General features: G+C 32.7%; 2 protein-coding genes and 1 non-coding gene across 4 annotated transcripts; 2 read left to right on the top strand and 1 right to left on the bottom strand.

The window, feature by feature from the left end:
- The first annotated feature begins 3,654 nt into the window (after positions 1–3,654).
- LOC111902584 (histidine kinase 1) lies at positions 3,655–8,976 on the top strand. 2 transcript variants are annotated; one of them, XM_023898412.3, is made up of 13 exons: positions 3,655–3,996; positions 4,065–4,301; positions 4,391–5,182; positions 5,775–6,022; positions 6,108–6,267; positions 6,367–6,493; positions 6,574–6,663; positions 6,750–6,869; positions 6,978–7,047; positions 7,128–7,170; positions 7,255–7,395; positions 7,550–8,425; positions 8,529–8,976. In XM_023898412.3, exons 1-13 carry the CDS (start codon positions 3,766–3,768, stop codon positions 8,757–8,759), a joined length of 3,366 nt encoding a protein of 1,121 aa, XP_023754180.1. In that variant the 5' UTR covers positions 3,655–3,765; the 3' UTR covers positions 8,760–8,976. The 2 variants fall into 2 exon arrangements, with proteins under 2 accessions (XP_023754180.1, XP_023754179.1); XM_023898411.3 differs by having other exon boundaries at positions 3,656–3,996; positions 4,065–4,307.
- Positions 8,977–9,067: 91 nt separating this feature from the next.
- TRNAI-AAU (transfer RNA isoleucine (anticodon AAU)) lies at positions 9,068–9,141 on the bottom strand. The gene has a single exon. It is a non-coding gene; the product is annotated as a tRNA-Ile (tRNA).
- A 2,905-nt stretch (positions 9,142–12,046) lies between these two features.
- On the top strand, positions 12,047–15,161 carry LOC111902580 (protein ALTERED PHOSPHATE STARVATION RESPONSE 1). Its single transcript, XM_023898408.2, has 4 exons — positions 12,047–13,083; positions 13,631–13,833; positions 13,920–14,143; positions 14,241–15,161. Exons 1-4 carry the CDS (start codon positions 12,366–12,368, stop codon positions 15,007–15,009), a joined length of 1,914 nt encoding a protein of 637 aa, XP_023754176.1. The 5' UTR covers positions 12,047–12,365; the 3' UTR covers positions 15,010–15,161.

Genomic DNA, 15,161 nt, shown 5'->3' with positions numbered 1-15,161 from the left:
ATTTCTCTTTTATATATATATATATATATATATATATATATATATATATATATATATATATATATATATATATATATATATATATATATATATATATATATATATATATAAGAGAAATGATCATATGTAAACTAATAATTAATTTAATGTTAATATTATAGGGTTAATATTAATGTTAATTAATTTAATTATATGTATATTTACCATACTATCCTTATCTAGTTTTTTGAAATGATTTGATGAGTTGTATAATAACACAATATTTATTAGTTTACATATGATCATTTCTCATATATATATATATATATATATATATATATATATATATATATATATATATATATATATATATATATATATATATATACACTAGCCGTTTACCCGCGCAAAGCGACGGGTGCGGATCAACAAAATGACATAAAAAATTTGTTAAATAAAATGACAAACAGATAGAGATTTCTTATACCTGGGCTAGGATTAAACGTAAGACATTTTTGGGCTTATTCAATTTTAATAGAAAGAAAAACAAAGGAGGATGTAGCGAGCATGAGAGAGAACCAAGGTTTTGCGGTCAATGGCAAGGCATTCATGATAGACGAATGCTAGATCAATGCGCATCTTCTAGTTTATATGAAATGTTTTATAATGTGTACATCATATTAGACCGATTTAAATGGATATGAAGAACACTTGGTCAAACTTTGACCCATTCAAAATCTTATGGTCATCTTATTTGACTTTTTCATTATTATTGATAGATTCGGTATTTAGCGATTCAATTGGATATAAGGAACACTTGGTCAAAGTTTGACCCATTCAAAATCTTATCAGCATCATCATATTTGACTTTTTCATAAATGTTGACCAGATAAGATTTAGTATTTACCGATTCAATTGGATATGAGGAACACTTGGTCAAACTTTGACCCATTCAAAATCTTATCATCATCATCTTATTTGACTTTTTCATAAATGTTGACTGGATAAGATTTAGTATTTACCGATTCAATTGGATATGAGGAACACTTGGTCAAACTTTGACCCATTCAAAATCTTATCATCATCATCTTATTTGACTTTTTCATATTTAACCCATTCAATTTGAAGATAAGCTTAGAAGACCTATTCAAAATATGTCTTTGACCGGATAATATTTATTATTCTTCGATGCATAAAATTATTGTATATGATGCTTAAAAACTTGTACCTCTTAAAATTCAGCAAAATCTTGTAAATGCTTATTAAGGTATATATATATATACTAGTTTATAACCCGTAGAAACCAGGGTTATAAAATTAATTAAAATTTTATAGTAAAACCTATAAATTATTAAACAATTATTTTAAATAAATTATTAATTAATTGATATTTTTATTAGTTATGTGAAATTATAATCATTGATTCAAATAAATATGTAAAATTAATTATATATATATATATATATATATATATATATATATATATATATATATATATATATATATATATATATATTAGACATTTTTTATTTGTAAATTAATGAAAACAATAATATAAAATTTAAAATTTAAAATTTAAAATTTAAAATACATATATTAACAAATAGCATCACATTAATGAGAAAATCTAATAAATTTAAAATGGAGAACTAATAGATTGACAAGTGGCAACACATTAATTAAAATGTCTAATATGGTGACACATGTCAAAAAAACTACTATTTTATTAGTATAGGGATATATATATATATATATATATATATATATATATATATATATATATATATATATATATATATATATATATATATATATATATATATGATACAACAAAATGGAAAATGTCTAAACTAGCTTCTAGTTGTTTGCAAAACATGATCAACCCTTTTTCCACCTTTTTTTTTTGAACGACAAATCTATTATATTCCTAAATCTCCACTTATATCTCATAATGGGATTTAAACCATCGACCTCAAAGAAGGAGGGCAACACCGGATATCGTTAGGCTAGAAGCCCTTTGGTAACCTTTTTGCCCACTAGGAGGGTAAAATATAACTACAACCAACAAGTAGTAAGTTATTTAATATAATTAAAAAATGTCTTAAATACCTTTTAGTTATTTGCAAAATATGAACCCTTCACCAAATTGTAAGTTCACATTGAAGGATTAGGTAGGTTAAATGATAACCATAACTTATGTTTGAACTTTATGATTTTACAATATATGTATTGAGAACTAGATGCCAACAACGATCGGAAAAACTTATCCCGATATGATACCACATCTCTAGTCTTTATTCTATAGTCAGGTATTTAGCTTTCTAAATCATAAGAAAATCTTCAGTTATGCGGGAAAAATTCATGCCTCGTAAAAAATTGTCCATTCACTTCGAAATCAAGCCTAAAAAAATCATTTATTCAATTCAAAATCAAGTCGTGCATATCGCAGGAAGCCTCGTAGAGCATCCCAACTCCGGTCATTCATTTTGAAGATGAATTAGAGTTAGCATCTCGACACGCATGTTATTTTTTTTAAGAGATCTTATACCTTTAGTTGTTCATTATGACGATGATCTTGTTTCTTTTTTTCCAATCTAAGGTGTTTTCTTCCTAACTATTTTGATTTAAATCTACAATAATTATGATTACTATTTTAGTAGTTAAAATTAATTCCATCATTGATGTCTTAATAATAATCAAGTTATGATGGATACTACACAAATCAAAACCATAAAGTATGAGAAATATCCAAATAGAAATTGAAATAATTCCAATATGTGAAAGAAAATAAAGGATTGGAGGAATGTTTACTTTTAGAGCATCAAGAAAACAACTCATCCCTCCCAATCTTTCTTGGCTACCACAAATCTGCTTAAAAAGTGGATCTTTACATCAAATTGGGAATCACAATCTTATACCCCCCATGCTTTGTCTACTTCTAGTACCAATCTAATAACTATTCTTGCTTTATCACAAATTCACAATATCATCTCCATCACGCTTTCATTAGTTTCACCATCAAAGCTACCAATATGCAAATTCTTAAAATGACAAATGTGCCCTTATCTGTCAAGTTGATAGAATGGTTAAATTAGGAAGGTGTCCCATCTATGGAAAGTTTGATTTCATAGACAGCTTTGCATGGGTTCCTGATACCTGTATCTTAGACCAATTATTTGATTCTTTGTCAGCATAAAGGAAAATTCCAAAATGACCCTTTGACTTGTCAATGGCACCCCCATTAACAGGACACGTCATCAGGTGCTTGCTTTGTGCAATTGTGCATATGGTCAGTGGTAAATGCAGATTATTCACTAAGAGAATGTCAAATTTAAAATCAATGGGTATGTGATTTTTTTTTCAAGTCTTAATTATAGTATCAAGGACTACAATACCCCTCAATTGTAGGTTTTATTGGATTACTTATTCAAATTTTCATTAAAAGATGAAATACAAAACTGGTAATTTGAGAGTCCTGTAGTAAAGGAGAATGACCCCACTATCATATGTAAATTATTTGCCAAATCATCTCTTAACAATCCATGTGTAACAATTTTATAAGAAAAACTGATTGTAGATGAGGAATAAGTGATTGAAAAAACACATGACCCCACTCTTGAATTAAAAAAAATCAAAAATTGTAGCCTTCCAAATAGTGGAAATCGCACCATATGTAGTAGACAACACCCACTTCAGAAACAAGCCTCTCTCCTCTGACCTCTCTTCAACTTATTCCTAAAGTTTCATGGTGCGTTCTTTCTTTGTTTATAGTTTCAGGGGAATAAAATGGCACATAACGAGAAGAAACGATCATCAAGAGTTGCAGACACACAAATGCCATCTTTTCTAAGAAGATTTTTCATTAAAATTCATGATGCTGTAAATTCAAACCACTCACCTTGCAAGAGAAGAAGAAGAAGCCTACACAGGGATGTCGAACAGGAAGAGCTCCAGTGCACAAACACCAATTGTCTCTCATCATACTACAGCGTCTTTGTAGCTCGACTTGCAATCATGGTATAACTATATATTAAACGAAATCATGAATTTTTCTTTGTAAGATGTGAATCGAAAGGTTTTTGCAGGTAATGTTGGCGATTCTAATAGGTCTGCTAACGCTTCTCACCTGGCATTTCACTAAAGTGTACACAAGAACATCGTTGAATGCATTGGCATATGGTCTCCGATATGAACTTTTACAGCGTCCGGTGTTGCGTATGTGGAGCATCTTGAATTCAACTGTTGAAATAACAACAGCTCAAGTTAAAATCTCGGAATACGTGATCAAAAAATACAGCAAACCTGAAAATCAAGCACAGCAAGTTGAGGTTTATGTCAATCCTGTTTCTAATTTTCTTTCTGTTATACAGAAATCTAACGTAGAATCATAAATCATGCCCTAATTTATCAGCTCTATGAAGTAATGAGGGATGTCACATGGGCGCTATTCACAAGTCACAAAGCTCTCAATTCGATATCAATAAAGTACAAAAACGGGTTTGTTCAGGCGTTTCATAGAGATCCAAGAGATAACAGCACATATTACATATACTCCGATCTCACAAATTACACAATGGCTGGACCTTACGACGTCAACACATCTTCATCGCATCAAGGCTGGAACGATCAGACGATACAAAGTAACATATCGGCGATTTGGTACCGAGAGCCATTGGATCCCGCCACCGGTGAGAAAATCGGAAAACAAAAGGCGATACCTCCGGATGAGTTAATAAACATCGCCGGAATTTCTCAGGTTCCATATGGTGCAGCTTCGTGGCATGTCGCTGTGAGCAAATTCACAAACTCGCCGTTACTTTCAGCGGCGATGCCGGTGAGGGATGCGTCGGAAGGAAGTATAGTGGCGGTGGTTGGTGTTACGACGTCGCTTTATAGTGTGGGACAGCTTATGAAAGAGCTTGTTGGGTTTCATAGTGGACATATTTATTTGACGTCACAAGAGGGTTGGTTGTTGGCTACTTCTTCTACTACGCCATTGTTGAGGAACTCATCTACAGGTCCAAAGCTGATGATGGCGGTTGATTCTCAAGATAAAGTCATACAAACGGGAGCTAAATGGTTACTCAAAGCTTATGGGAACAAAGAGCCCCCAAATCATGAGGTTCACATAGAGAATGCCAAATTAGGCAATGAACTTTATTACATCGATTCGTTTTACTTGAACTTAAAGCGACTTCCTATGGTATGTATGTTTCACTATTAATGTTTATTTTAATGTTGGTCAAAAAAAATGCCAAAAAGGGTAAATTTGAGAAATTACTTTTTCTGATATTATATTTTCTAAACTTTATTATTTTTATAAAAAAGACATAATTTTTCTTGTGAAATGATATCATTATAATATAACTTCTTAATTATTAAAAGTTTGTGAAATTGAGTAAAATAAGTATTTTTTTAATGAAAACAAAATTAGATACAACAAAAATTGGTTGACGTATATGTTTCTTAAGTAAACGAGTGGATCGCCTTAAATACCATTTTTTTTTAACAATAAACAATTAATAATGGAAAAGCATAGTGTTTTATGAAAAATAGGACATAGAACCTATCTTTAAAGTCAAACACTTTAAGCAATTTGTTGAATCTAACTTTATTTATATTTGAAAGGAATAATTTTCTTAAAAATTCTCAAAGATATCATTTTCGCATAAAAAATACTGAAAATGTATTAAAATCAATTTCACAAATCTCATGATATTATTTTAAATAAAAAATATTTAATGATAAATATAAAAAAAAATATAGTTATAAAGGGTAAAATTGTAAATTAACAGGTGGGAGTCCTTATCATTCCAAGGAAATACATAATGGGGAAGGTAGACGAGAGAGCTTTCAAGACGTTAATGATACTGATATCTGCATCTGTATGTATACTCGTTATCGGTTGTGTGTGTATTTTCGTGTTAACAAATGGAGTTTCAAAGGAAATGAAGCTACGTGCAGAATTGATTAGTCATTTGGATGCACGAAGGAAAGCAGAGGCATCTAGCAACTACAAGAGCCAATTTCTAGCAAATATGAGGTGAATAATCATATGATCGATTCATCTCTTTCCTATTTTTTTTACTTCTTTTAGCAATTAAGGTTTTGACATTTTCATTTAACAGTCATGAACTGAGAACACCAATGGCTGCAGTCATTGGATTGCTGGACATTCTTATATCTGATGAATGTCTAACAAACGAACAATACGCAACAATTAGCCAAATTCGTAGATGCTCAACAGCTCTTCTTCGTCTCCTCAACAACATTTTGGACATTAGCAAGGTGAGATTCGTTAAACAGTTTATAATTTCTTCTGATTTTTCATCCAACTCGCATTATATGATCCACGTTAACATGAATATATATATATATGACTTGCAGGTTGAATCAGGAAAATTGGTACTGGAAGAAGCCGAATTTAACATGGGGAGAGAACTTGAAGGACTAGTCGATATGTTCTCTGTACAGTGCAAAAACCATAATGTGGAAACTGTGATAGATCTCTCTGGTAAACATAAAATCACGACTATAATTACATCTAAATTTATGTTAGGTCAACTTAATGGTTTATGATCTGTTTGTGATCAGATGATATGCCAAAGGTAGTTCAAGGGGACTCTGCTAGAGTTGTTCAAATTTTTGCTAATCTAATCAGCAACTCAATCAAATTTACAACATGTAAGTGTGATTTACAATAGTTAGTGCTTGAAACTTAAAACCTCAAAGTTAGGTTGCAGAGTGTAATATTAGCAATTGACTTACAGCAGGATACATTATTCTGCGAGGATGGTGTGAAGATCCACATTCATTAATTGAAAACGGGAAAAGATCATGCAAGGACAACAAAGTAATTCTTTGGTTTGAAGTTGATGATACAGGCTGTGGTATAAACCTTCATCTCATTATACATTTTTTTTTCATTTCTTCTTATCAGCAAAATGACAGTGATTAAATGATATCCTCTTTTTTTTTTAATCTTTTTCTATGTATAGGCATTGATCCAAGCAAATGGGAATCAGTATTTGAAAGCTTTGAACAAGCTGACCCTTCAACTACTAGATTGTAAGCAAAAAAACTCACCAGATTTTCCAATCAAGCAGTTTTCTAAATATTTTTCTGATTTTTATTCTTATTTTTTTCAGGCACGGTGGAACTGGGCTTGGACTATGCATTGTTAGAACTCTAGTGAGTTAAATCAATGTGATACTTAAATTTACAGAAAGCGACTTTCTGAAAAATGTCGACTTATGACAAGAAATTTATCAACAGGTTCACAAAATGGGTGGAGAAATAAGAGTTGTCAAGAAAAATGGACCCGGGACTCTAATGCGACTTTATCTGTTACTCAATACATCTGTAGATATACCACAAGACAACTACAGATTAAAGTACGCTGATCATAACTTGAAGGTTAGCAAAGTTTTTCTTCTTGTAATTGTCAATATTTGATTAGTGAACTTTGAAACCAAAGCCTTGGTCTTCTTTTATAAGCATGGGAAAAATGGCCTCAAAGATCCCCAACAGTTTCATAAATGAAAGAATGTAACTTATGAACAAATTGCAGGTAGTGCTTGCGCTAAATGGAAGCATGGGCAGAACGATTTTGTTCGGGTGGTTAACTAAAATTGGTGTCCCCACGTGGGATGCATGTGAGTGGAACGAACTGACGCAGATACTACAAGACCTCTTTATACCCACACGCTATACACAAAATTTAACATACGAAACTTCAAAAGTTGAATCATTAAGCAAGCAAGAAATGGACGCCTCTGTTTTTATTATAGTCATTGATATTGGACTACTCAATTTAAGCACAGACATATGGAAAGAACAGTTAAATTTTTTGGACACATTTAACAGAAGAGCAAAGTTTGCATGGGTTTTAAACCATGACACCTCTAACACCATCAAAATGGAGCTTCATAACCGAGGGCATCTGTTAATGGTAAATGAACCATTATACAAAGCCAAAATGATTCAAATAATGGAAGCTGCCATTAAAGAAAGCTCTCATAATCATAACCATAACCATAATAATAATAATAATAATAATAATAATAATAATAATAATACGCATGAATGTCTTGAAATTGATGTGCATTCGGATCCAGAGAGTTCAAACGAGTCTGAAAAGTCGGAATTTATAGTTTCTTCTTCTTCTTCACGATATGGAACAACTATAAACAACTGTTTTCTTGAACTAAGTGAAGTCGGATCAGAGAGGGGCAAATTGGTCACAAATGGAACGAATGGACAGAAGTCTCTAGAAGGTGTACGGATTCTGTTAGCAGAAGATACACCGATACTTCAAAGAGTGGCGACTATAATGCTTGAAAAAATGGGGGCCACGGTGGTTGTTGTGGGAGATGGGGTACAGGCGGTTGAAGCTCTACAGGATCATAACCCTCCGCCATATGATTTGATACTCATGGACTGTCAGGTAATAATAATATTTTTAAAAAAAAAAAAAGTAAATTAGAAATTATATTTTAAATTTTAGTTTTCTTATTATTATTTTTTTGTGTGTGTATTTGGGATGGTAGATGCCGAAGATGGATGGTTATGAGGCGACTAAGGCGATTAGAAGAGCGGAAATGGGAACGGAATTGCATATTCCGATTGTGGCGTTGACAGCTCATGCGATGTCATCAGATGAAGCAAAATGTTTAGAGGTTGGAATGGATGCGTATCTAACGAAACCGATAGATTGCAAGCTTATGGTTTCGACTATTTTGTCATTAACTAATTCTCCTATAATAAGCGGTAGAAAATGATATGTTGTTTGACGACTTACAAGAGAAATAACAGTTGTATAGGTAGCATCATACTTTGAGATAAAAATACAAAAAATGCAGAGTTTTTTAACAATGTACTTTAATAAAAATGATGATAAGTGGATGAAAAAGATAAATCTTGATTAAGGTTTATCAAAAATATGTTTGCATTTTCTTGAAACGCTATACAAAAAAACAATCGTTTGGTCTTGTTGAATTAGTTTGCAAGGAATCTACAAGTATATACCATTGCAAGGGTAAGGGTTAAATTTGTGAATTTTACTGAACGAGGTGAAAAACGAAAACAGTGGCCCATGCAGGTCTCGAACCTGCGACCTTCGCGTTATTAGCACGACGCTCTAACCAGCTGAGCTAATAGGCCTTTTGTTTGCTATTGCCAACAAGGTTTATCAATCCTTTTCCTTTCAGTATTTATTAATTATTAATTCAAATTTGTTGTGAGTGGATTAAATAGATGATCTTCTTCCATGGGATCGGATTTAATAAGTTTTTTTTATTCAATTTCGTTTTTGGGAGTTCTAATTTTGTGAATTCCACATATTAATTCAATATGATACTAAAGACTTTTAATACTCCATACAAATATTATTTTACATTTAAATAAACCAAATATTTTAATATTAGTATTATAAAGGCTAATCATGAAATGATCAAAAGTGGCAATGTAATATCATAAATAACTTGTTTTAGAATGATGTATTTTGTTGGTCCTAATTGTTCTAAGATCATCTTCATTCATAAACCTAGTCATGATTTTTCTAACTATATTAATTGGGTGTTTCTCTAACTTTATTAAGTGGGTATTTGGGAGTGTTTTTTTAAATGGTTTATTGGTTTTTTAAAAAGTCAATAAATGAATAAGGTGTTTGACAAACATTAATTTTAGAGGAAAAAATGGTATTTCCAAAAAGCTTGTATTTTCCAAAAACCAGTAAGCACTTTTGAGAAGCAAATCTAAAACAAGTCCTAAATAATATGTTGGAAACTTAAATCATCTCTAAATCATTGGCTACTTTTAAAAAAAATTATGAAATTAACTAATTTTAAAGCTCATCTATATAACTTGTTGATTTAAACACATGTATTATTTATATAAAATTAAAAAAAAATAAAAAAAAAACATATTACAAGTTATTATGTCTATAGTATAAAAATTATAAACAGTAAAAGTATCACATGATTATTCTAAATTTAACATTTAATATTGGGGATTAAAATGAAAGAAAATAAGTAGTTAAAACTAATTAAACTTTAAAGGTTAAATACTATAAATAAGTAAATAGAAATGTTGCTAAATACATAGGGTTAATTGTAGCAAACATAAAAGTCCAAAAAAATTATAGAATCTAACTATTTTGTATTATTGACCCAAAAAATAATTCATTGCGACGGTAAAATGAAATATTGCTAAAAAAAATTCATATGTTTGTAAACTAAAAAAAAGTTCTATAAAAACCGATCATAGTTTTCAGAAAAAATCGTTCATAGTTATAAATCTTTATATATATATATATATATATATATATATATATATATATATATATATATATATATATATATATATATATATATATATATATATATATATATATATATATATATATATATATATATATATATATATATATTGTAAACTTTTTCTTTTTCAAAAAATGGATTTACCCAAACACACCCTAGGTGTTGATAAAAATGGATTTACCCATTAAAAAATGTTTCATTTTCTTTAAACTCAAAATCATAACCCGGTATATTATTAAGATGGATAAAAGGTTTTTAGAGTTTTGTTCCCTTTTATTAATCTGAGTATGCAAATGTAAACAAAGATTGTCAAGATCGAGATCCTACGTAAGATCGTTTTTGGGTTTGCAAGATCGAGATCGTAAGATCAGGATCGGAATCCTAAGATCCTACAAAATAAAATATAATTTTAATTTATAATTTTTAATAATGAAAAATATTTAAAACATTCAATTTTTCGTTCAAAAGTTATAAAAACTTCAAAATATTAGTCATAAATCACAACACAAAATAATAAACGGTAAATTGGTAATGGTAAAAAAACATAAAGTGGTAAAAAAAATTCATTTTCAAAAAAAAATCAATGGAAGGTAGGATCGGATCGGATCGATCCTACCCCAAATACGATCCGCTTACAATACAGATCGTTTTTGACAACCAGGATGTAAACCAAAATGGTTTTGGTTTATTTTTAAGCACAAAATCATAACCTATTAAGAACATATGCATTACAAAGCAAATTCAAACAAATTTTTTCGACACAAACATTACTAACAAATGCCAACAAAATCCTAATGATAACAACAAGAAAGCGTATTGGTTCTTTGAATAAACTCATACGTCATTTCTCATTCTTGGGATCATTAACATATATAATGGAAACAAAATTTCTTCCATTAGATACTGAAAATAAATTAAGTATTTTGGCCCTACTTTCTGCATAATCTTCCCCACCCACCACCCATTCATATAGTTTGTGTCTATGATATCTCCCACACAAAACTTACTCATCAGAATTTCAGAAAGAGACGACCTAATTTTTTTTCCATTAAGACAGCCTTTCAGAGGGCTCTAAACCATTATCAATGAGAATGGTCTGATACTTAATGATAAACTTTTCATCACATATATCAGAGATGATATTGACTGGGTAGTAAGATTCTTTTCAGACCTTATTTCAGTGTTGGATACTTCAACTTATCGCCACTTACAAACGAAATGTTTTGATTTTGTTTTCGCACATGGAGTAAGGAGGTTGAGGAGGGAGTTGCCCTTAAAATGTAGGAGATGATTATGGGATGGAGATGAAGAGGGAGAACATAGAAGTCATTGAAGGGTGCTATCATAGAGTTATAGTATTAGTTTTCAGTTTTCCAAACAAATTTCAGAAATTAGTCCATAAAGTATATAACTTTTATTTGTTTTACTCAAAAAGTCTTTTACTCACACTTAACTTAGCATTATAGATGGTAATTGCCCGAGGGACCTTTGTTGCAAGATTTGAAAACCACAAGGACCAACCATATCTAAATTCAAAAGTTAGACTAAAAATGTAAATTACAACAAACCAAAGGGACCAAAATGTAACTTGCTCAAAATAAAATGTGAAACAGTAAATTAGGAAGATCAAACGTTATGTGCAATTACCCAAGGGTATATAGTAATATTTCACCTCTTCTAGGGGCATTATGGTCACTAAAATTTGTTTACAAAAATATTACACTTCTCCTTTGCACTCTGCCCAACTCTCTTTGTGCCCTCTCTGCTGTACTTCTCAAGACTTGTCTTCTTCCACCTCTTCTCCCCCACTACACTACTCTTCACAGTCAAACATCTTGAGAGAGAAAGTGGTGGATATATACAAGAAGAGTGTGTACTTTTGAAAAACTTGTCTTTTTGCCACCTCAATATCTAGAGAGAGAAAGTCTGCACCCAGATGCGATTTCATGGAAAAATGATCAAGATTTTGGGTTATTTTTATGTTCTTGAAGAATCAAGAAAAACCCAGATGGGATTTAATTGAAATCTCGAAGAATTTTAACGAGAGAAAGTAGAGAGAGAGTTGAAATGGGGTGTTGCTATTCAAGATTAGAGAAAGAGGAAATGGTTTCAAGGTGCAAAGCAAGAAAAAGATATATGAAACAGTTTGTAAAAGCAAGACATGCTTTTTCTGCTTCACATAGCATGTATTTAAGGTCTTTAAGAAGCACCGGCTCCGCCCTCCTACAGTTCGCCACCGCCGAAACTGCCCTCCACCACCCTCAAGACCACCATTTGCCACCTACCCTACCTTCACCTCCTCCTCCACAAACACCTACACCACAGCCGCCTCCTCCTCCTCCTCCCATGAGTCCAACCTCCGAAACATGGACAACATCTACCACCAACACCGCTTCCACTCCACTTCCTCCCCCGCCACCACCGCCTTCCTCCACATGGGATTTCTGGGACCCGTTCATGCCGTCGTCCACCAGGTCAGGAACTGTAGACGACGAAGAATGGGAAGAAACATCCACAACCATTGCCTCGGAAACAGCGGTGACCACCACCATTGGCGCAGCGAGCATAGCCGCGCCGCCTTCCGCCGTCAGCGGGTTCTCCAAGATCTCTGCTTCCACTGCCACCACAAGCGAGATGGCAGTAGTAGTGTCCACGAAAATCAAAGACCTGATGGGGATTATCAAAGAACTTGATGAATACTTCCTCCAGGCTGCAGATTCCGGCGGAAAACTGTCGGCATTGTTAGAAGTTCCGGCATGTACCTTTCCCGGCCAAGGATCATCAGGTAATTTGAATTAAAATAATTAATTCTAGATTTAATTTAACAAATCTCGAAGCATGTGTCCAAGATACTGATGTGATGAGTATTCAACATGTGCACACGTGTGTTCTTTTGTCTGCTTGAAACTGTAACATGTTTAACACTATTATTAAAGTTCACATGGATTGGAAGGTGTAAATTGTACTTATTTTGTGATACTTGCAACTATTTTACAAATAAATTTAATGAAATTAAACTGAGGTAAATGATGATAGATCAATCTCATACTCATGTTTTATTTGATAATATATCAATTTATGTTATATTTTATTTTTAGCGAGTCAAATAATTTACAATCAAACGAATCAAATAATGGTCAAATAATCCATGTATGTATCTGTTGAGATTGTTTAGCTAAAATAATAGAAATATTGTTGTCTTAATGCCTATAAAAGAAGTCCAAGACACCTATAAAAGGAGCCTAACACTTTGGTGTAAAACTTCACCAATTAAATACACTTAAAGTGTTTGATTCTTTTCATTTTTTTCTCATGTTTCTATTCTTTTATAGGTAAAGTCCATGGGTATGGAAAGAACTTGAGCCCATTATTCAGCTCATGGAGCTCATCCCAGAAGTTAAACATGTTTGGAAAGTTCGGTTGTGATGACATGGCAGGAGTTAGTGCAATTGGTGGTGGTCTTATTTCCGGAAGCCATTGTTCTACGGTGGAGAGACTATATGCATGGGAGAAGAAGCTATGCCAAGAAGTTAAGGTAAATGTGTGAATTTACCATTTTCTCCCTTACAACGAGAACAAGGTAGACTAAATTATGTGATTTTTGTTTGTGGTAATAATTAGAGTGTGGAAAGTTTAAAGATGGAGCATTCAAAGAGGGCAGAACAATTAAGAAAAATGGAGATTAAGAGAGCCGATTATATGAAGACTGAAAAAGCCAAGAAAGAGGTCGAGAAATTGGAGTCAAGAATGATGGTTTCTTCTCAATCGATTGAGTCAACCTCTGATGAAATAGTCAAACTCCGGGAAGAAGAGCTTTATCCACAACTTGTTGAGCTTGTTAAAGGGTTAGTATCTTTTGAATGTTTGATAGCACATTTTATAGGCGTGCAAAAAGACCAAAACGCCCCAATAACCGAAACCACACATTTTATGTTCATGCAGATTAATGGGCATGTGGAGAAGTTTATACGAAAGCCACCAAGTCCAAATGCACATAGTCCAACAACTCAAGTACCTCCACATCATCCCATCAACGGACCCCACCTCCGAGATCCACCGCCAGGCTGTCCTCCAGCTGGAGCTCGAGGTCCAACAATGGCACATATCCTTCTGCAACCTCATAAAAAGTCAACGAGATTACGTCCATTCTTTGACTGGTTGGCTTAGACTCAGCCTCTTTCAATTTGGCAAAACCCCGTTAACCCAAACCAAACAAGATTCCGCTATCTACACCCTTTGTGAAGAATGGCATCTCGTGGTCGATAATGCCCCTGACAAAGTCGCCTCTGAGGGCATCAAAGCATTGCTGACTGCCATACATGCCATAGTAGTTCAACAGGCGGAAGAGCAGAAGCAAAAGAAAAGGTCAGAATCGTCATTTAAGGAGCTCGAGAAAAAAATGGGGGAGCTTCGGGCTCTTGAACGGAAGTTTGGCCCGTTCTCTGGGTCCTCTAACGGGAAGGACCCGGTTGGGGATAAACGGGCCAAAGTGGAGATGTTGAGGGCAAAAACGGAAGAAGAGAGGGGCAAATTTGAGAAATTAATTGGTGTGACAAGAGCGATGACTTTGAGTAACTTGCAAATTGGATTACCACATGTTTTTCAAGCTGTTACGGGTTTTGCTAATGTGTGGACACATGCATTTGAGTCGGTTTATAACCATGCAAATAGTCCTGAGGTGGTGAACAATGTAAAGAGGCTAATGCTTTAGAGAATGTGTGTTCTAAATTTTTAATTTAGGTAACAAGATAAGTCATATATATGTTTGAGTTTTAATCAGAACTTGAACATTTGTTCTATGGACGATGTGGAGATGTATTTTCTAAAGTATATTTTGATTCCTAGTTGATCCGATTCTTTTAA

Source organism: Lactuca sativa, chromosome 2, assembly GCF_002870075.4.
Source record: "Lactuca sativa cultivar Salinas chromosome 2, Lsat_Salinas_v11, whole genome shotgun sequence".
Taxonomy (NCBI): domain Eukaryota; kingdom Viridiplantae; phylum Streptophyta; class Magnoliopsida; order Asterales; family Asteraceae; genus Lactuca; species Lactuca sativa.
Note: the sequence above shows the minus strand (reverse complement) of the source record. Positions and strands in the feature narration are given on the sequence as shown.

What these genes read in the sequence shown, in the direction of transcription:
- LOC111902584 (XM_023898411.3), top strand. Translation starts at nt 3,766, where the DNA reads ATGGCACATAACGAGAAGAAACGATCATCAAGAGTTGCAGACACACAA. An exon ending in ATCAAGCACAGCAAGTTGAG is followed by an intron (nt 4,308 to 4,390) that starts GTTTATGTCAAT and finishes CTAATTTATCAG; the next exon opens with CTCTATGAAGTAATGAGGGA. An exon ending in ACATTTTGGACATTAGCAAG is followed by an intron (nt 6,268 to 6,366) that starts GTGAGATTCGTT and finishes TATGACTTGCAG; the next exon opens with GTTGAATCAGGAAAATTGGT.
- LOC111902580 (XM_023898408.2), top strand. Translation starts at nt 12,366, where the DNA reads ATGGGGTGTTGCTATTCAAGATTAGAGAAAGAGGAAATGGTTTCAAGG. An exon ending in AGCTATGCCAAGAAGTTAAG is followed by an intron (nt 13,834 to 13,919) that starts GTAAATGTGTGA and finishes GGTAATAATTAG; the next exon opens with AGTGTGGAAAGTTTAAAGAT. An exon ending in CTTGTTGAGCTTGTTAAAGG is followed by an intron (nt 14,144 to 14,240) that starts GTTAGTATCTTT and finishes ATGTTCATGCAG; the next exon opens with ATTAATGGGCATGTGGAGAA.